Below are 22618 nucleotides of genomic sequence, written 5' to 3'. Positions count from 1 at the left end.
ATGACAGGTGCATCAATATAAATTCTTATGTCGTGTAAGTCTCATTGTCGTTCAGTTTGTCTAATAAGCGCTGATAAACCTTATGCACACAAAATGAAAAGATAAGGAGACAAGGGATTGTCTTGACGCAACCCCCGACCAGGTATAATTGGTCCCACCATATTATTATTAACAATAACAAAATAGTCCACCGTCTCCACACACATCAAAATCCAGTGGACCCATTGGTCAGCAAACCCCATTTTCACCATAACATCCTTCGAATAAAGCCAATAATGTGGTCATAAGCTTTGATAATGTCAAGCTTAAGAGCAACATATTTATCTTTGACACGCCTACTCACTTTCATGTGGTGAACAACTTCAATTGCTATCATAGCGTTATCAAGAATTGACCTCCCTGAAACAAAGGCCGATTGGTTAGCCAAAATACATTTATAAAGAATGATAGCTAATATAATTATTATTACGATATTTGCCCACATAATAATATCGAAATATAATTAAATAATAAAATATTACAACATTATAATCTAATTGATATAATCAAATGTTTTCGTTTCTCAATGAGAAAATGTTCTCAATGGTCATATTGTGATTGGCAAACAATGAAAACAATATTAATTTTTACAAAGTAGAAAGAATACTGGTTTTGTTGCACAATTCTTGGTAACATTTAAGCAATTCTCAAATTGAAAACTGTGAACAGAAAGATAGAAAATAAAAGAAGATAATTGTTAAGAGTAATAATTCAGCTAAGTAATTAGAGTTTGTTGATGGTTAGTTTGTTGATTAATTTTCAATAAGCTCTATATACATAACACTCTATATACAATAACCCACACAAACAAATCATACAACTCTGACACCCTCCCTCCTGTCTCTAGGCATGACAACAAAATTCATACCCGTGAGTACCCTCCCAAATCAAATCCATTTTGATGGGTTTTCTCCGTTTTGACTGGGTATGAGTTTTCCCTGATTTTAAAACACGGGTACGGGACGGGTAACAGGGATATAGGTACCCACCCCGAACCCATACACAAACTCATCCCGAACGTATAAAAATCAATCTATTACCCTTTTTATATAAATAGAAGCCGAAACGCTAAATCATTTCGCTCACACAATCAGAGCCTCAGTCATTCAGATGACACTATAGTTCCCTCTTTTCTCCTTACATATCTCACACTCTCGGCCTCTCTCTTCTCCATCACCATAACCAGGGCCTCCCTCTTCACCATCACCACAGTCATCGTTCGTCATCATCTCTTTCTGGATAATGAATTACAACATTACGCTCGGGCTGAAAAATACTTTAATTTTTATTGGAAAAAAAACATCCACTACGGGGGATGGGTATGAGACGAGTATACCCAAACCCATCGGGGACGGGGATGTGATTCGATTTTTCATCCCCGTTGGGTTTGGGCAGGGTAATAGGTAAGCATATGGGAGTAGGGTATGGGGACGAGGAAGGTAAAACCCGTCTCTACCCTGCCCCATTGCCATGGCAAAACATCATCCAAGAGAGAGGCATAAGTGGACTGAACTGAGTAAACCCTTTCGGATGAAATAACTTGGCATTTGAATTTAGTAAATTCCAATTTAATATTATGCTTATTATTATTATTATTATTATTATTATTATTATTATTATTATTTTTGTCCTAGCTCTCGAGGTCCTAGTGGAAGACGTCTTGGTAGTTTAAAGTTCGACCAAACTGTAAGTAAAAGTCTCAGCAAAATATTCTTTGAAGTATATATGACGCATGTATAGTAAAAAACAATTTCACTATTATAAAAAGAAAGCAAAATTATGGTAAAAAAAAATAAGGCAAAATTTTCACCGGTACTTTTGTTGGATTGTGGTTCTATTCTTTATAAAAAGAAGGGTTAATAGTGTTTTTCACCCCTGTAATATATGTCATTTCCGGTTTTCGCCCTCGTAAAATTTTTGGTTTGATTTGCACCCTCGTAAAAATATTTTTTCCGGAAAACACCCTTTTTAGGTCATTCAAAAACCCAAAATTCTTGAAAAAAAGTTTTTTGAATGGCCTAAAAAGAGTGTTTTCCGAAATTTTTTTTTTACGAGGGTGCAAATCAAACCAAAAATTTTATAGGGGCGAAAACCGGAAATGACATATATTACAGGGGTGAAAAACACTATTAACCCTAAAAAGAATAAAAAAAGGCTTAAATATGTTATTCGTCCCTGCAAATAGGGGTCGCTTAAAATTTCGTCCCTGCAATCGCTAATCCTTTTTTTTGCCCCTGCAAAGTTTAATCAGTTAAAAATTCGTCCTTTGACCCAGTTAATCATTGCCACATCAGCAATTTACCAAAAATGGCATGGGAATTGACGAAAATACCCCTGGCTTATTTTTTTTTTCCTTCAAATTTTTTTTTCCAGATTTTTCCCGAATTTTTTTTTACAATTTTTTCTCCGAAAAATTTCAGTTTTTTCAGTTTTAATTTTAACATTTTTTTGTCTGAAATTTTTTATGATTTTTAATTATTTTTTCAGATTTTTTTTAATTTAAAAAAAAATTCAAAATTTTGAATTTTTTTTTAAGGAAAAAAAATAAGCCAGGGGTATTTTCGTCAATTCCCATACCATTTTTGGTAAATTGCTGACGTGGCAGTGATTAACTGGGTCAAAGGACTAATTTTTAACCGATTAAACTTTGCAGGGGCAAAAAAAAAGGATTAGCGATTGCAGGGATGAAATTTTAAGCGACCCCTATTTGCAGGGACGAATCACATATTTAAGCCCGAAAAAAAAATAGAGATGTTTATCAAGGGAGAGGCACGACAATATATTCTATGTTTTCAAACTATTTTATCATTTAAAAATTGTAAACTATGGAAAATTTAAATCAATCTTAATTTGAGAAAGAAAAAGATCTGAGCTCATTTGTCTTCATTCTTTTTGTGTAATAAGCTGATGTATGCAAAGTTTAGTCTTTTAACTCCATTTAAACTGTCTAGTAAGTACATTTCTGACGTTAAACAAATTGAAGAGATATTTACTATGTTGTGCAAATCCAAACTCTATGTGTGCGAGTTTCACCGCTATAGTCTTTTAAACAAACAAACAATAAAACCCTATTCAAACTAATGAAATATATTTTGTTTCCATGTATTAAAGAGTCTCAATTTATATATAGTATCATGATTTATCGGTGCAAGGTAATGAATTCTTTCATTAGTAGAGAAACTCTTCGAAAAAGTACTTTTGAGAATTGGTAAGAAGAATTACCTCGTCATAAAAGAATATATAAGATGTGTCCAAAAACACTAGGTAATAGGAGTGTCCTCTTCAAAAAAACAAAAAAAAAATAGGTAATAGGAGTGCACAAATTATTTTAGAGACGTGTGGGTCTTGAGGTTTCCTTTGTTTGAATTCTTCTTATCAGTATTTTTATTTTAAGCAAATTGGTACAACACGTAATGGGGTCCATAAACTCAATTATTTCACGCATGTCATTTCCCTCTATACTTTTAGCCATTACGGATGGAATATAAGTGGAATACTTTGGTTCATGTGAAATTTAACGTAATACTATAGTTTACTTTTAATCAAAAAAATAACAAAATAAACTACAGTTTACTTGCGTTTGATTTCAAGGCAGGGAGACTAGAAACTGACACTAGGATTTTGACTTACTTGTGCAATGCCATTGAAATTCATTTTTCTTCAAAAATTGATTCTCATTTGAACTATGATTTGTAACTTATTAATTTTAAATATAGTTGCTTTTACATTCTAATTAATTAGTTTCAACAGTAATTATACAAATCAGACATGTATGTATCCATCTATCTCCCACTCTCAATTACAATAATTTCAAAGACCTAACATAAAATCTAGAATGTGTTTCAATGTTAGTTCGCTATCTTTATTAGGGTATTTGTGTGCCCTAAATATAAACTAGTTAGTTCGCTATCTATATTAGGGTATAAAGAAGAACAAAAATAAACTACGGTTCACTTGTGTTTGATTTCAAGGTGGGGAGGCCACGGGCGCCGTGGGGGATGTGACTACAACCCATGTTTTGGCGTGGAAGTCTTGGGCTTCTACGAAGGTGAATGTTTTTTCTTGGCAGCTCTTTTAGGATCGTTTACCGATCAGACAAGATCTAAGCAGACGTGGGTTGGCTTTGCCTATGGGTAATGCTAGGTGTGTTTTATGTGGGGATCCCTTGGGGTCGACGGACCATCTTTTTGTCTTTTGTCCTCACATTCTACTTGTGTTGTATGCGCATTAGCTAGATGGTTGGGGTGGGATTTCTTGTCTGCAATTGGTTTAGGTGGGTAGTTTGAGACTTTTCTAGGACTAGGACGGGGTAAGAAAGATAGGTTTACTGTGATGTTGTGTGCTCTATCTAGAACTCCCGCAATGATATAATCTGCATTAGAGGTAACCACAGTTGATCATTTGGTGGATAGAGTAAAACTTCTAGTCTGGAAGTGGTTCTTGGCGAAGTACACTGCTAGCCCTTGCTCGTACTACGAGTGAGATTTGTAACTCGTTCTGCGTTGGATCTGATAGGGGCCTGTGGCGATGATCGGGTCTGTTCCTTGCCATCCTTGGGTGTCTTTTTTTTTTTTTTTTTATATTTCTTTCTGGCAGAGGAAGTTCATTTCCTTTATAGAGCTTGTGGTGTTTTTGGGGACTTTTTGGTGTTTTTTTTTTCTTTAGTTGCTGGGTGTTTTTGCGTTATTTTTCGGTCCAACCATTTTCTGGGTTTTTTTAATAGCAATATATATTGCCATTCAAATATATATATATATATATATATATATATATATATATATATATATATATATATATATTCTTGAATTTTGACATATTTCAGTAATGTCATTGAATTAATTTTGCTTTTAAAATTGAATCTCACTTGAACTATGATTTGTGACTTTTAATTTAAAATATTTTAATTCTAATTATTTTCAAAAGTAAATTATACAAATAGACTTGTATGTACTCCTCCATCTATCTCCCACTCCCACTTGCAATATTTCACAAACCTGATATAAAATCTAGAATGTATTTCAATGTTATTTCGCTATCTATATTAGGGTAGATGTGTACGTAAATATAAACTAGTTTTATATTTATATTAGTCTCTAATAAAAAAAAATCTGTATTCTGTTGTTATTTTCTATTGTGGTTACAAATATAAACTAGTTTTATATTTATATTAGCCTCTAATAAAAAAAATATTATATTCTGTTGTTATTTTATAATATTGTGGTTACAATCTGTATTCTGTTGTTATTTTATATTTTGGTTACAAATATAAACTAGTTTTATATTTAAGCCTGTAATAAAAAAAAATATTGTATTCTGTTGTTATTTTATAATATTGTGGTTACAAGGTTAGTTTTTTAATGGATTAATAGGGCTTTACCCCCTGTAATATAGGTAATTTCAAGGTTTACCCCCTGTAAAAAAATTGATTTACCCCCTCTAAAAAAATATCTTAAAAACCCCCATAATAAGCCATTCAAAAAGGGAAAAAAAAATCCAGAAATTTTGGAAATTTACAGGGGGCTAAATCAAAAAAAAAAATTACAGAGGGTAAACCTGAAAATGACCTATATTATAGGGGGTAAAACACTATTACCCCTTTTTTAATTTATATATAGGAAACAAAGTGGACTTTTGTGCAAATATGACGAGGTTTTATTTGATATAAGTATAAAATTAATTTACAGCGACATTTATATCTTTTTTTGTAAAGAAACATGTTTATATCATTTCATTAATAATCATAGATTCAATACAACTGAGTATGTTAAAATATTCAGCAGAACTAGTTAAAAACGTGGTTTCTCCTGCAAGCGCATGAACAACCGCATTTGCTTGTATGCCTTGCATTTCATTTATATCTTTATTGAACTTTATATTTTTACGGTTGTTATGAGATGACATAGTTGAAAATTATCCAATAGAGATGACGTAAATAATAACAAAAAATTTATTTGAATAGTCATTTTAGGGCAGCTATCTCTCATATACTTTTGTTATAATTATCTCTCATACTTTTCCAACTCTTTCTCTCTTTTGTTTTTTGTTATAAAAGAAGAGGGAAGTAGAAGTGTCATAAAACTTATTGTCACAAAATGATTGTACAAATATAATTACTCCAATGATAAATAGACACCTCTAAATTTCATATACACATTCAACACTTTGTTTTCTCTTTATCTCTCTATTCATATCACATCATCAAACTATTTTTGTTTTTACACATCATCAAACTATTTGTTCTCTCTTTTTTGCTAATTATTTCAAGGTGTATACCCAATTAATGAAGTGTACACATAATATTTTCGGAATAATAACTTGTGTAAATTATAGTTTCAACTAGCAATTAGTAGGACATTAATAGGGATGTTCCTTTAACGAATGAGACTCATGTGGACCACTTTTTCGTAGTGCATTGCATTTTTCATTCTTAAATAACGCTTACCCCCTTGTCATAACTCTCACTATTTTCTTTCATTCTTCTCTCAAACTTTATTAATTTCACCTTCTAAATATATGGGAGAAGTTCAAGAACTACCACTTCACAAAATGGGTATGTAACTCTCATCTTCTATTTTCAAAAACACAAAGAGCACTTAACTATGTTATGAAATTGCCAGTCTTATAAATTCAAACAATTAATAATATCTTTCAAAAACACAAAGAGCACTTTAATTATGTTATGAAGTTATAATATTTTATTATTTTATTACCATATTCTAAAAAAAAAAATATGTTTGTTACCATAGTCTTCTAAAAAATATTAAAACAGTAGGTTATTGAAAATTAAAATCAATCTTAGTTTGAGAATTAGAACTCTAAACCTTCTGGCTAGTACTTTTATGGTATCTCCCAACTCACCTATTGCTTAGGACTTTATATGTATTTTCACTTTTAAATGTAAAAGTGGCCTGTTGTCAAATTTATTTATGTGTAAAAGTGATTGTAAAAAAATACAATAATAAATAAATAAACGTTTCCTAAAACCAAACAGGCCTAACAATTTCGAATACAAATTAAATTTACATGTCAATATACAAAATTTGTCCAATATGAATGATATATATTCTAAGATGGTGTATTGATCAAATTGTGCTATTTTATAGAAGTCAATGAAGCCAAAGAAACATTTTCATTGGAGGAAAATAGTGTTGAAGATCAAATAATGAATGGATCAATTATGACCAATAAGAAAAGAATCTACTATTTCAAGGTAGCAATTTATGCAGCACTTGTGTTAGTAGGCCAATCATCTGCAACACTTATAGGAAGACTATATTATGAAAAAGGAGGAAAGAGTAAATGGATGGCAACCATTGTTCAAGTTGCTGGTTTCCCAATTCTACTACCATATTATTTTTTCATCTTATCATCCAAAAAACTGACCACAAATAATAATATCATAATTGATCAAAATCAACCATCTATTTTCATGCTAGCTTTTGTCTATGTCTCAATTGGCCTAATGAATGCATTAATTTGTTACTTATTTTCATTAGGGTTAATGTACCTCCCTGTCTCTACTTTTACACTTATAGGCTCATCCCAATTAGGTTTCAATGCTTTATCTGCTTACTTCCTCAACTCACTCAAGTTCACACCTTCTATAATCAACTCTTTAGTCCTTCTAACAATTTCTTCCTCCCTCCTTGTGTTTCAAAGTGAGTCATCAAACTCCGTAAATGTTTCCGAGAAAATGTATTGGATTGGATTCATATGCACTTTAGTTGCATCTGCAGGGTATGGATTGATCCTTTCCCTTACACAACTAGCATTCAAGAAGGTTGTGAAAAGGGAGAATTTTAAAAGTGTCATGGATATGATGTTGTATGAACAACTCGTAGGTACTTGTGTTACTCTAATCGGACTTTTTGCAAGTGGAGAGTGGAATGGTATAAAGAAAGAAATGGAAGATTATGAGATGGGGAAAGCTTCTTATGTTCTTGATCTCACTTTCATAACCATAACTTGGCAAGTCTTTAGTATTGGTTGTGTTGGTCTAATTTGTGAGGTTTCTTCTCTATTCTCTAATGCTATCAGTGTTGTGGGTTTGCCCATTATTCCTATATTAGCTGTGGTTTTCTTTGAAGACAAAATGCATGGGATAAAGGCCATTTCCATGGTACTTGCTGTTTGGGGCTTCATATCGTATGTGTATCAACAATATTTGGATGAGAGCGACATCATAACCGAAAAGAGAAACACTCCTCACATTACCAAAGACTCTTTAACTTTAGAAGAGGGTGATAGAATGGAGTGAGTGTGGATCTGGTTCAACTCGATGTCCCACTAAAATAAAACCAATTCAATTTGTAAAAAGATCGGGTTCGTTCATATCATCGATTCGATTTATATTGTTGTGAACCATATATGTTTGGCTAGGGTATTATAATAAGAACTTAAACCAACTTTGATGTTGTTAGTAGTTTTCAGTTTATTACATCTTAATGAAAATTGTATTTTAAAAAGTTATGAAAGTAATAATTTTAATTTTTAAGAAAAATTGTACTCTTATGATTATGATGTGTATTTAATTTATGTTCTTCTAAGACAGTTTGTCACATTACATAGATTTTAAAAGCAAATTGTCAATTCTATAAAATGAATAAAAAATATATATGTTTTTGCTTTTTTTTTCTTTTCAATTAACTTCTTTAATTTTCTTTTTTTTCTTCATAAATCATAATTTTGATGGTTTTAATATGATAATAATTGCTAAATGTTAATTACATCGAAATGAAGAAACAAAAATAGTTGTTTTTATTGTCTAAATTCTTAAGTACCTTAGAGTTGTTTGGGTATTAGTGTACCCTGTATGAAAAATTTATTTAAAAATTAAATTTGTTTCAAAATAAATGAAATTAAAATATGACATACATTGAATTATTGGATAAATAGTATATATTCAACCAAACATTAGGGTAGAAAGTATTCACATTTGTTAGGATTTGTACTTAATATTGATTACTTTTGTGTTTAAGTCTAAGCTTGTAGTATTACTTGTAAAGCAAGTAAACTAGTTAGTACTAATGTCTAGACTAGATACATTGCTATAAATAAGCATCTCCCTCATGTATTTTGAATGCAATGAATAATAACACAAACATTTTCTCCTATCAAGTGGTATCAGGAATCTTTGTTGGGCCTTGTACCAAGATTTAAAAGTAACGTGAAATTTAGTTACGAGTTTTTTACGTTCGTTCCATCTTCATCTTCTTCTTCGTCTCTCAAGCTTCATCCATGGCAGAATCTGCATATTACGTCCAACCTTCTATTCCAAAGTTTGATGATTTCTACGATCACTGAGCTATGTTGATGGAGAATCTGCTTCGTTGTAAAGAATACTCGAGTTTGATCGAAACTGGCATCACGACTGCTCCTGAAAATCCTCCTCCAAAACAAGAGAAACTAGAATGACACTTCTGAAATTTTCCCTTTTAACAACCTTCTTGAAAGCTTGCTGGATAAGGGAAAGTGCCAATCCAACCCGTGCTGAAGCAACTAAAGCGCATATGAATCCAATCACATACATTCTTTTGGAAACATTTGTGGAATTCGATGACTCACTTTGGAACACATGGAAGGAAGAAGAAGTTGTTAGAAGGACTAAAGAGTTGATTATGAAAGGTGTGAACTTGAGTGAATTCAGGAAGTAGGCAAATAAAGCATTGAAACCTAATTGGGATGAGTCAATAAGTGTAAAAGTAGATTCAGGGAGGTACATTAGCCCTAATGAAAATAAATAACAAATTAAGGCCCCAATTAGGCCAATTGAGATGTATTCCAAAGCTAGCATGAAATTAGATGGTTGATTTTGATCAATTATGATATTATTATTTGTGGTAACTTTTTGGAAGATGAGATGAAAAAATAACAAGGTAGTAGAATAGGGAAACCAGTAAGTTGAACAACGGTTGCCATCCATTTAGTGTTTCCTCCTATTTCAAAGTACAATCTTGCTAGAAGTGTTGCAGATGACTGGCCTACTAGCAGAAGTGCTGCATAAATTGCTACCTTGAAATAATATCTTCTTCTCTTATTCATCATAATTGTTTCATTCATTATTTGATCTGAAAAACTATTTTCCTCTATTTAAAATGTTTCTATGGCTTCATTGACATCTACAAAATTCATACAAATTGATCAATACATCAACTTAGATGATATATCATTAAAAGATATTATACTCACAAGCACTTCTATTTAGTTGGACATGTTTGGTTTTAGGAACGTTTGTATATTGGGTAAATAAATCATTAACCTTAAGAGAGTTATGATTTAGATGATGGGAAAATATCGCTCTACTAGGGTTTCAACTTTTGATTGTAATTTTCTCTCTCCTCGCCGTAACTGTTCTTCTCCGGTGTGTTGGCTAGCTCCGGCGAGGCTCCGGTGACCGTTTTCTCTCGGTGTTTTACACTTTTCTCAGGTGTTTTCTTCATCTCTCTGCATCTCTGATCTCCTCTCGTCGCTTTCTCAGAGTTTTGTGGTTTCTTTCGTCACATTCTTTGGATCCTTGCTCTGCTGCTTCCTCCGGTTTTCTTGGTTTCTTTCGGTGGTGTTAGCTCTGCTTCTTCGCCATGGTCTGTCCATGGCCGTTCCTTGCTGACATGGATACGGTGGTTCCCACGGTGGCGAAACCACCGGAATCTGGGAAATCTTTTGCTCAAGTTTTATCGGACTCTTGCGAATGCCAACCTTCTCAGTTACTTCCTAAGGTAGTTATGGGAAATTCGGTGCGAGTTAAGATAACTCAGGCAGAATATGAAGTTGGTATTGCTGATTGCAGGCGTAATCTCCATGGAAGAATCACTTTGCACAAAGGGGATACACCATTGACTACGCAAGCTCTGAAACTGAAGCTCAACAATTCATGGCCAAATTTGCGACATTGGAATCTGCTTCCTCTGGGTAAGGGTTACTATGAATTCAATTTTGATTCTGAGGAGGATATGCGTAAGGTTTGGGCTTTGGGAGTGATGAATCTCAAGCCTGGTTTTCTGTGTTTCTATTGCTGGACAAGGGACTTTATTCCTCAGGCACAAGTTCAAACACATGCTCAAATATGGGTTAGATTGCTGCATTTTCCTCAAGAGTATCGGAGGAAGAAAACTCTTTATGAAATTGCTTTGGGATTAGGGACTCCTTTGACCATAGATGAGGCTATACAGCAAAGACGTTTTGGCTTATTTGCTAGAGTGTTGATTGATGTGGATCTCTTTGAGACAATGTTTGACTCTGTGATTGTGGAAAGGGAGGGCCATGCCTTGTCCATTCAGGTTCACTATGAAAAGAAACCATTATTCTGTGCTAATTGTAAGATGCTTGGACATAATCTTCAAAATTGCATGAAAATCAATTCCACCAACACTCATGAGGCTCCCTCTAAAATCACGAAAATGGTACCCAATACTGCCAATGCCACAAAGAAACAAAATATGTCTAACATGCCTGGAAAGCTAGCTGAGCAACCTTATACTAAACACTTAGGCAAAATGGACCATAATGTGACATCTAGCTCTGGAAATCATGCTTCATCTATGTATCCTGTTATTGTGGGTAAGAATATCAATGTCTTGAATCAGAGTGTCACACAGGAAGGAGTCAATGAGGATGTGACAGTGGTACCTGTAATCCAAAAGGAGAATAACCCTCCTTCAACATTGGCTATGCACAATGCTTTTAAGGTATTACTTGAAGCAGAAAGTGAACTTCCTGTAGGGGAGGCTTCACCAGTTGACCAGGTGCTAGACATCAGCTCAATGAATAAGGCTCCAACTATTCTTGAACCTGTTGTACCAAGTTCCAAGGAGAATGACTGTTTGGCTCAAGATTTTAGCTCTGAAATTCCTAGTGATTTAGATAAAAGGTCTTCCCAGGCTTTATCTTGTTTAACAAACAATCAGTTGTTGAACTCTGCATATGGGAGGCTGTCATTCCCCATACCAGGTTCATCTTCTCTTGTGCAGAACAACACTCCTGGGAGGCAGTCATTCCCCGGGGTTGTCTCTGTGTCAACTGGTTAGGCTTGGGATCCTTTAATTGTGCAAAAACCTGATAAGGCTCCAGTGCAGATGACACCTATCACTACTGATGAATTGCCAGGGCCAGCTAAAGGTAAATTGCAAGTCTCCAAGAACTCTACTAAGCACACTGAGTCCTGTTTGCAGAGTGTGAAAATAATTATTATGTTTTGGGGTGATGAAGTAGACAATGAAGATGGCTCTGATAGCACTATTGCACCTGACACTGATTCAGAATTAGGGATGGATCCTAATGAATTACATCCGGTAGCTTTGCAATATTTGGAAGCTAACAATGAAACTGGTTTTATCACAAAAACTACCAAGAAGGCAAGAAGACATAAAAGTCCAAGAAATGCTAATCAAACTGGTATTGGTAAAATTATTACCAGATCTAAGAAGAGCAATAACATAAAAAGTACACAATGAAGATGATCTATTGGAATGTCAGAGGGATTGGTAACTCTAGACTCAACTTTATCTCAATCAAATAATTCAAACTCATAAGCCAGATTTTCTCTTTATGGCTGAACCTATGATCAGTTTTGACAGTGTCCCGGCCTGGCAATGGCAAAGAATAAATCTAACCAATCATGCTACTAATACTAGACATGATAATATTCCTAGTATTTGGTGCCATTGGAGTAAAAATTTCAAACCTTTTATACTGCTGGATCATGAACAATGTCTGGTTTTCTCTTGCTTGCTTGAAGACACAGTTTGTTTCATTGCTATTGTCTATGCAGATACCTTATACACTAACAGAAGATGTCTTTGGGAGGCTCTTACTGATGTCATCAACTTGCACAGAGGGCCTTGGCTTATTATTGGAGACTTTAACTCTGCGCTTGGTGCTCATGAAAAAATTGGAGGAAGGTTACCCCATCAAACTGCCTGTTTTGATTTTCTAAATTAGACTAACAGAAACTATTTGATACATCTGGACACCAAAGGAGTGAAATATACCTGGACCAACAAAAGAGAGGGTTCTGCCTACATAGCACAAAGGCTTGATAGAGCAATATGCAATGAAAATTAGAGAGACTCAAAGTCAAATTTCCATGCTAAGATGTGGTGAAGAGGTCTATGATAGTCTTAAGGCTATTGAAGATCATGTTCTGCATTATTTCTCCATTATTTTTTCCACACCTCCTAGTTTTGTGGTGAATGATCTTCCTCAAACTCTTATTCCCTGTTTGGTTACTCATGAAGATAATCAGCACCTTACCTCTATTCCTTTGGGTCCTGAAATCAAGAATGCAGTTTTTGCCTTGAGTTGGGACTCAGCTCCTGGCCCTGATGGATTTTCTGGGCATTTTTATCAGGCTTATTGGCATATTATTAGAGCAGATGCGATTAAATCTACCCAATTCTTCTTTACCAATAACTACATAATGCCTAACCTTAATTCTAACCTTCTTATCTTACTGCCTAAAATTCCAGGAGCAGACAGTCTTGATAACTTCAGGCCCATTGCTCTGGCCAATTTTCAATTCAAGCTCATCACTAAGATTCTTGTAGACAGGCTTGGTTCTATTGCTGCTAGAATTATATCTGTGAATCAACGAGGATTTGTCCCAGGCAGGCATATACATGATTGCATCATGACTGCTTCTGAAGCAGTGAACTTACTCCATAAGAAATCTGCTGGTGAAGGAATTGCTCTTAAAATAGACATCAAAAAAGCTTTTGACACTGTTAATTGGGAGTTTATGCTTCAAGTTTTACGGTGTTTTGGTTTTAACCAATGTTTTCGTGAATGGATTCACACCATTCTTCTTTCTGCCAGACTTTCTTTCAGTGTGAATGGAAAAGCGGTTGGTTTCTTTGGTTGCACCAAAGGTGTTAGACAGGGTGATTCATTATCACCTTTGCTGTTCTGTTTAGCAGAAGAAGTGTTGAGTAGAGGAATAGCTTCTTTAGTGGAAAATGGCAAACTCTCTCAAATCAAAGCCTGCAAAAACTTGTTTGTCCCCAGTCACTATTTGTATGTTGATGATGTGCTAATTTTTTGTTAGGGAACTTTAGCTAATATCAAAGAATTTATGAATATCTTTAACACTTATGGGAGTTCTCAGGTCAACTGATCAATGCTAAAAAGAGTAAATTCTATGATGTGCATGTTCCTTTGTTTAGAAGAAGGGTCATCACTTCCATTACTGGTTTCTGTCATGGTAGTTTCCCTTTCTCTTACCTTGGTCTTCCCCTCTTCAAAGGGAAGCCTAAAGCCATTCATCTTAAACCCATCTTTGACAGAATTATTGCTAAAATGGGATCTTGGAAAGGAAAACTTCTATCCATTATGGGAAGAGTTCAGCTTGTGAATTCAATCATAAGTAGCATGCTTGTTTTTTCGTTTCATGTGTATAAATGGCCTGCTAGTTTTATATCTTCTCTTGTTAAGCACATCCGTAACTTTATTTGGAGTGGGGATGTCTCTCAGAGAAAGGTTTGTACCATTGCTTGGAAAGACTTATGTAGGCCCTATAAGGAAGGTGGATTGTCTGTCAAGGATCCTGGTTTGGTTAACAAATCATCTCTGTTGTACCTCTGTTGGCAGTTGCTTACTTCTAACGAGCAGTGGGCCAGGTTCTGCAGGGTGAGATTTCTGAAACAAGGAAAGGCCAAAATGTATCACATTAATTCATCAATCTGGCCAGGACTGAAGCATTTTGTCTCTCTTATTCAGCAAAAAGCTACTTGGAGGGTTGGAAATGGAGAGAATATATTCTTTTGGACCGAAAACTGGATTGATATTCCTATTGTGGATCACTGGCATTTACCTGATAGTATGCACAAAAATTTGTCCATGACTGTGTCAGACTATATTGTGGATGGTTCTTGGAGTCTTCCAGAGTATTTCATCTAGAAAGATGCTATGTTAACAGAGAAAATTTTACAAATTCCTCTTCCGAAAGGACATATGCCTGATACCTTTAATTGGAAGGACTCTGTGGATGGTAACATGACCAGGGCCGTTCCTAGAGTTTTATAGGCCTTAGGCATAATATGAGAAAAGGGCCTCTTACATAATACATGATAATTTTTTTTAGCTCGTTATTGTGATTTTATCAGGTCTTCTTTTCGTTTTTCCCCGTTTTTTACTACCAAAAAAGAAAGAAAGAAAAAAAGATGAGTGGGTCACATGATCCTAAATTCGTCTCACATGATTTAGCATAATGATATAATTTAATTTTTTGGAACATTTGAAAGACAACATTAAGATTAATTTCTCTAGTAGGCTTATTTTAAACTAAAATATAATTTGTTTTGTTATAAAATTCTCTATTTCTTGGATAATAAATATGACCAATATATTTAATATTAATAAGGCATATTATTAGAAACAAAGGGCCCAAAAAATATCACAAATTTGTTCGATAATAATTTTTTTGGCACATCAATAGTATATATATAAAGTAAGGTTTTTTATGCCACGTGTCACTTCCACTTTCATTCTCAGTATTTTTATTATTTTTTCTATTTTTAAAAACAAATATTTTATTTAACATAAATATCTCAACAAACTTTTGATCTTATCCACTCAATATTTTCTTTAAATTTTTATTGAATTTCTAATATTTTATGTAGCAGAAATATCTCACAACAAACTACACATAATACTTTCAACAAAGTTTACATATATGATCTTATTTTATGATTAAAAGACTCCAATTTGTTTATTTCTTTTTAGAAAAAGAAGCTTCAATTAGTTATTACTAATCTTTTAGCACTGTATCATTCAATTAGTTTTTATGTTTGAGGAAAAAAAGGGTTCGATTAGTTATTATGTTATCTTTTAGCAGCATATTCTAATGCATATGTTAACTATAAATAAATAAATTTTCGTTAATCACATATTTACATATTTTGAGCACAAGCAGAAACCCCAAACATTCTTTTCATATAACATTTTTCCTTCTTCAGGTTTGCCAAACACCAATTTTATTATTTCTCATACATATACTTTGATATATATATATATATATATATATCAACCACTTTCTTCCCTTTCAATCGATTTTTTTCTCTCATACGCATGGGCCACGAAACAAACCCATGACCACATGTTTAAAGGGACACAAAACTCTTACCACTTGGATTAATTCATTATTGATTTTGTTACACTTTTTATTCTTGCATTGGACATTCATCTCATCATTTATATTTATTTTTAAGAAATTATTATAATTGTAAATTTAAATAAATTCAATCAAATATACTGACACGTGTATTCGTGCACACAAACTTATAAAACTTATTTAATATCTAACCCGGGCAACGCCGGGTCTCTAAACTAGTTATAAAGAAAAACTAAAAAAAAATTATAGGGAGGGTGTATATAGAAATGGATCCTGCTCTTTACCCAAATGATTTCGCTCATTCCCAAAGTAAAAGACCAGATTACCCCTACGCAACATAACATGCGCTACGTGAGTTAAGTCACGCAGCGTGAGTTAAGTCATGCAGCGTGAGTTAAGTCACGCTAAGTGCAGTTTTTTGTTCAAAACTCAGCATGCAAGCCCAAAACACCATTTTTTCTTTCCCTCCACCTCCAAAAACCCAAAAAGTGCGAATTTTTGGGTCATAATCTCAACTCCAAATCATTGCAAATCGTCAGGAAGCAAGTTTCTACGCTCATCAAGCATCAAAGAACAGGTAATGTATCACCAAAACTCATCCTATTTTCCTGGTTTTTCTGCCTGTCACGTCATTTTTGTCAGTAGGTGCTAGGGCTGAGCGTGAGTTAACTCACGCTAGTTGTGAGGTGTGCGCAAGTTAACTTGCGTAGGAAGATAACACTAGTGCAAGTTAACTCACGCTAGTGTGTTGCCCAGTCTGTTGCCCAGATTTTGAAATTTTGCGCCACTTTTTTTTACTTGCTTTGCTTGCCGCACAAGTCATTTATTTATTTTTTCTTTGTATTTTTTTATTGAGTAGACATTGAATGGCATGGTGGAACATGTGGCAGAGGATAGCGTTGAGCCCAAACCGGGCAAAAACAAAGCTTCCGGTGAAGCTTCCGGCGTAGGCAAACCACCCAATGATGTGAAGTTTAAAGTGAAAATTCCTTTTCGAGTTGAAGCTCACATACTTCACAATCAAGCAAACCCGGTACCTACCGGTAACTTTGAAGAGAAGCCTAAACCGGTACCTATCGGTGTTCGTGTTATTGATGAAAACACCGGTACATTTTTTACAACAAACGAGAGATGGAAAGATCGAGAAGAATTGCATGGTTGGGTTAGTCGACAAGCGGCTAGGGCGGGATTTACTATTTCTATAGATAAATCTAGTACAATAGCACCATACATGACGATGCAATGTGAGAGGAGTGGTGAATACAAGCCACTTAAGACGAGGAAGAAACCGAAGCTTGAAGGCACGGGATCAAGGAAGTGCAATTGTCCGTTTAGGTTGAAATGCTTCTTTGAAAAAAAAACACAAGAATGGTGGATTGCAATGCTTTGTGGAGTTCACAACCATGAATTGGCGCCAAACTTATCCGGCCACCTTCTTGCGGGTCGACTAAAAGGGGAGGAGAAGCAAAGAGTTATCGACATGACAAAGAGCTTGGCAAAGCCTAGGAATATTCTCACGGATTTGAAGGAAAGAAACAAAGAAAGTGTGATAGGCATCAAGCAAGTGTATAATGCATGAACTAGATGGCGCAAGGGGCAAAGGGAGGACAAGACCGAGTTGCAATACTTGATTACAAAGTTGGAGAAGCATCGGTATGTCTATTTCACAAGAGCAAATAGCGAGGAAACCACTCTTGAAGATTTATTCTTTGCTCATCCGGATTCAATTGATATGCTCAACACTTTTCCCACCGTTGTGGTCATGGACTCCACCTACAAAACCAATACGTACCGAATGCCATTATTTGAGATTGTTGGTGTCACCTCTACCAAATTGACCTATTCGGTTGCGTTTGCCTTTCTTTCCTTTGAAAGAGAGAATAACTTCATATGGACACTTGAGATGTTGGTTGGTCTTTTGACCTCAAAACACAACATGCCTAAGGTGATTGTCACCGATAGGGACCCCGCTTTGAGCAAAGCCGTTGCCGAAGTTCTCCCTAAAACGGACCATGTGCTTTGCTATTTTCATATTGAGAAGAATGTAAGATCTAGGTGCATCACGGATTATAAAGTCAATGCCAATCCTTCGAAAGGAAAAGGAAAAGTTGTTGCCAAAGAAGCAAAGGAAGCGGATGATGACAAGCAATGTGAGCTTGTTAAGAAAATAGTGAATGCTTGGAGAGATGTGGTTAACTCTCCTACGGATGATTCATTTGCAATTGCATGGTTGACATTCAAAGATGAGGTATGCGGACCGTTTCCATTGTATGTTAAATATGTTGAGGAAACCGTTTTGCCCCTTAAGAAGCATTTTGTGAGGGCATGGACGAATACATACTTGCATCTAGGGTGTAGGAGCACCAACATTGTTGAATCAGCTCATGCACAATTGAAAAGATACTTGAGGAGTAGTGTGGGAGATTTGGCAACATGTTGGGATGAAATAGACAAAATGTTGAAAAACCAATTCGGTGAGATACATGGGAGTTTTGGGAGGAGCAAAACCGTCATGGTGCACAAATACAAAAAAACAAGTTATTCTCCGAGTTGGAGGGGTATGTCGCTAAGGCCGCTTTGGGTTTCATCGATGAAGAATATGAACGCTCTAAGAGATTCGGCTTTGCTAAAGAAGATTGTGGTTGTGTGCAAATGGCAACGTTCAGGTTGCCTTGTGCTTGTATTCTTGCCAAGAAGAGAAAGCAAAAATTGCCTATTCTTTTGGAAGAAATACACTCTCATTGGCGAATGTTAAGTGTAATTGGAGAAGAGGTTGATGCCAATTTTTCCGTTACGGATGAATGGGACGCCATTCAAGAACGTATCAAGAGGTCCCCTTACAAGATGAAACTCTTCATCAAATACAAGTTGCGTGAACTAGGATTTCTGGAGGAAACAATGTTGAAGCCACCTCCGAGAAAAGTGGCCACCAAGGGGGCACCTAAAAGGGTGAAGTCTACACCGAAAACGAGGTCCACCGGTCGAATCCCCTCTAGGTGGGAGACTATTGATGCTCAAAATCCCGATAGTCAATGCACACATGGCAAGAGTAAGTCTCATAAGACTAAAGGTTCTCGTCTTGGCACTTGCTCCTGCTCACAAACTTCAACTTCTACTTCAAAAAAACAACCTTATTTACAAATACCATACATGTCACAAATTCCAAATCTCATGAGACCATACGTTGAAGACATTGTGAATGTTCGAGGGGATGGTAATTGTGGTTTCCGGGTTGTAGCTAGGCACATGGGATTTCATGAGGATGATCATGTTTTGGTTCGCATGCACTTATTAATGAGTTGAAAACTCACAAGAGTGACTACTTGCCAATATATGCTATCGAGAGCCGTTACAAACTTATCTTGGATGGTTTACACCCTCCAACAAGTAGAAGTGGTATTGCGCCTCCAGAGAAGTGGTTGACCACTCCGGATATGGGTCACATTATTGCTAGTTGCTACAATAGAGCGGTTGTTCTATTGACTTTGCCCGAATTGGGTGGTTCATGTGAGACATATTTTCCAATCTGGAGTGCTCCACCACTTAATCCAGATTCCAACATAATGTGCCTTTGCTTGATTCCGGACCACTTTCTTCATGTGAAGTTGAAAGAAAATTGTCCGCTACCACCTCCTCCTAAGGAGTGGATGACTCACAAGATTGGTGAAGCGGAGCAATGACTTTTTCAGTTTTTGGATAGAAACGCCGCCTTCGATGAGCTCATGTCAAAGGAGCCGAAGCCGCCAAAGAAACCAACAAATGAGCACAATCCTATTACTTTGGACACCCCGGAAAAGCCAAAGCAAGAGAACGAAGTCATGGATGAAGATGGAGATTATGCACTATCACTAGTCTAGTTAGATAGGTTATGACACTTTTGGGTCGGTGGGTGTTCGTCCTATTTTTTGGTGGTATTACACCCCGACATATTTTTTGGTGGCCTATTGTGTAATTTTGATATTTATGGCCAATATGTAACTAATATTATATAAATATACGAAAAGAATTATTTTGGATCGTTTACGTGTCATTAAGTGTGTTTAAATTATTACGGGTCATTACCGGCGTATTTGTAAAATTTGGACCGTTTGGATCGTTTATGTGTGATTATGTGATCGTGAGAAAAATGATGTTTTTAATTAATTTTGATCAATTATGTCGTATTATCCGATAAACTTCTTAAACTGGCGTAATTTGGTTAAGTTATGAATGTGGCGTGATTACAGGTCTTTCTAGACTTTTCAAAAGTTTGTTCTGTTACTGCATACATGCATGTAGTTTCTGTTTCTGCTATGAACGTGAGTTAACTCACGCCAGTGCAAATGGCAACGTGAGTTAACTCACGCACTCCATTACACTAACGCATGTTAACATGCGTTATCTTTTTTTACTTATAACACCAGCGTATGTTAACATGCGCAGTGCTTTTCAACAAATAACACTAACGCATGTTAACCTACGTAGCGCATGTTAACATGCGTTAATATTTGTACTAGCGTAACTTAACATGCGTAGGGGCAGTTTGGTCTTTTACTTTGGGAATGAGCAATACTGTTTGGGTAAAGAGCAGGATTCTATAGAAATCTTTTTATATAAGAGGGTATATATAGCAAATTGAGACAAAAGGGCCATAAACATTAACAGGCTTCAGCACAGCCTTGTTGAAGTAAACTTTGCTATACACACCCCCAAAAACCAAATAATTCTATATACACCCCCTATCGTAAAAAAAATTTTAGGGCCCCCTACCGGCAAGGGCCCTAGGCCGTCGCACTCCCGGTCTATGCCTAGGGCCGGCCCTGAACATGACAAATAAGTTAGTTTTAATTTCATGTTGGGTCATAGTCAAGAGGTTACTTGGCACACACTTCTTTGGAATACATACATTCCTCCTTCCAGGGCCTTCATTTCATGGCGTTTTCTACATAATAAACTCCCTACTGAGGATAATCTCAAGAAGAGAGGTTGTATAATTGTGTCAATCTGTTGTTTCTGCAAGCAGTCTGAAGAGACTTCCCTCCATATTTTCCTCAGATGCGCTATTACTGGGCAACTTTGGCTTTGGCTCATGAAGGGCACTGATTACATTCTTGACCTCTCATCCATTCAATCTCTTCTTATGGGCAGTACTGCTATCAATAGTAAAATGGTGAAGCATTTGATAAATTCTGCTATTGTTCACATTATTTGGAGTATTTGGATTGAAAGAAACAACAGGTGCTTCTCCAACAAGCACTGCTCTATGAGTTTTCTTTTTCATACTATGCTTACTGAAGTTAAGCTTAGTTTTGACCTGTCTATTAGCAAGGGATCAGCTACTATGACAGACTTTAAGCTTGCTAGGCTCTTTGGTATAGCCTTAAAGCCTAGACGGCTTACTCACACTCAGGATGTTAGCTGGACACCTCCTCCCTTTGGTTGTATCAAGTTGAACTGTGATGGATCATCTTTTTGGAGCCCTCCTTCAGGTGCTATTGGAGTTGTGCTTAGAAATTCCTCTTCTGTTTGTTTAGGTGCCTTTGCCCAAAATATTGGGTATGTTACACCTTTAGAGGCTGAATTCAGCGCTTGTATGTTTGCTTTGGAAAAAGCTTCTAGCTTACTTCTTCGGAATATCTGCATTGAAACTGATTCCTTAAGGGTTGTTAAAGCTTTCAATAAACAAGATGGGGTCCCTTGGAGGATGCAGGCCAAATGGCATAACTGTATGGTTTATTTTAACCAAATTACATGCTCTTTCTCTCATGTTCTTAGAGAAGGCAATTTAGTTGTTGATGCTTTGGCAAGGAATGGCCAAAGTCTAGCCATGTTCACTTCCCAATGGTGGGAGTTTCCTCCTCCATTTGTGGAACATTTTCTTTCTAGGAATTCTTTAGGTTTACCTTCTACTAGAATAATCATGGATTAATTGTTTGTAAGCGGTTCAGGCAGCTCCTGATTTCTTTTATTTCATTTCCTAGCTTTATCAACAAAAAAAAAGTATATTGGGTAAATTACTCTCATCTTCCCTAAACTACACACAAACTCCCTCTAAACATGAATACTGACTTCCCTAGTTTGTTTATCTAATCTAATTAACATAAACATCCCTTGTTAGTTCTTATTTTAAAAAAACAATAAAAAAAACTCTGTTGTTAGTTAACGGCGTTAGTACTTTAATACAACGGATGCTTGTGGCTGGTTGCGTGTCCATTGGCAACTATATCATTTTTTTTATAGACCATTTTTTGTTTTCAATTACTTTAGGAAAATAATATATTGTCAACAAGGATCTATTTTACATTTAGAAATAAAAATAAATAAAATTGTTCTGGATTGGGTAAAAGCCCGATCCGACTCTGCTCGGGTCCGACCCTAGTCTGTTAAGCAAACGACATCATACGATGGACACGTCCTAAAACCCACCAGATTATAATACGGGCCGAGAGTTACATACGACGTCTGAGAGTTGACCACGCCTACCCAGACCGATGGCAG

The 22618-nt window shown here is 35.6% G+C and overlaps 4 protein-coding genes and 2 pseudogenes across 4 annotated transcripts; 5 read left to right on the top strand and 1 right to left on the bottom strand.

Annotated features, from left to right (window-relative positions):
* The first annotated feature begins 7144 nt into the window (after positions 1-7144).
* On the top strand, positions 7145-8524 carry LOC146938670 (purine permease 21 pseudogene; annotated as a pseudogene).
* An 879-nt stretch (positions 8525-9403) lies between these two features.
* LOC146938669 (putative purine permease 6 pseudogene) lies at positions 9404-10629 on the bottom strand (annotated as a pseudogene).
* Positions 10630-10646: 17 nt separating this feature from the next.
* Positions 10647-12062, top strand: LOC146938668 (uncharacterized). The gene has a single exon (XM_085749667.1). The coding sequence runs from the start codon at positions 10647-10649 to the stop codon at positions 12060-12062; it is 1416 nt and encodes a 471-aa protein (XP_085605793.1).
* A 4394-nt stretch (positions 12063-16456) lies between these two features.
* LOC146938667 (uncharacterized) lies at positions 16457-17720 on the top strand. Its single transcript, XM_085749666.1, has one exon. It carries the CDS (start codon positions 17013-17015, stop codon positions 17718-17720), a length of 708 nt encoding a protein of 235 aa, XP_085605792.1. The 5' UTR covers positions 16457-17012.
* Positions 17721-17903: 183 nt separating this feature from the next.
* Positions 17904-19821, top strand: LOC146938666 (PKS-NRPS hybrid synthetase cheA-like). Its single transcript, XM_085749665.1, has 3 exons — positions 17904-18656; positions 18698-19411; positions 19456-19821. The coding sequence occupies exons 1-3, from the start codon at positions 17904-17906 to the stop codon at positions 19819-19821; spliced, it is 1833 nt and encodes a 610-aa protein (XP_085605791.1).
* A 1151-nt stretch (positions 19822-20972) lies between these two features.
* Positions 20973-22049, top strand: LOC146938665 (uncharacterized). Its single transcript, XM_085749664.1, has one exon. It carries the CDS (start codon positions 20973-20975, stop codon positions 22047-22049), a length of 1077 nt encoding a protein of 358 aa, XP_085605790.1.
* The last annotated feature ends 569 nt before the right edge of the window (positions 22050-22618 follow it).

This window comes from Medicago sativa, chromosome 3 (assembly GCF_051527215.1).
Source record: "Medicago sativa cultivar Bolivia chromosome 3, Bolivia_mono, whole genome shotgun sequence".
NCBI classification, from domain to species: Eukaryota; Viridiplantae; Streptophyta; class Magnoliopsida; order Fabales; family Fabaceae; genus Medicago; species Medicago sativa.
Note: the sequence above shows the minus strand (reverse complement) of the source record. Positions and strands in the feature narration are given on the sequence as shown.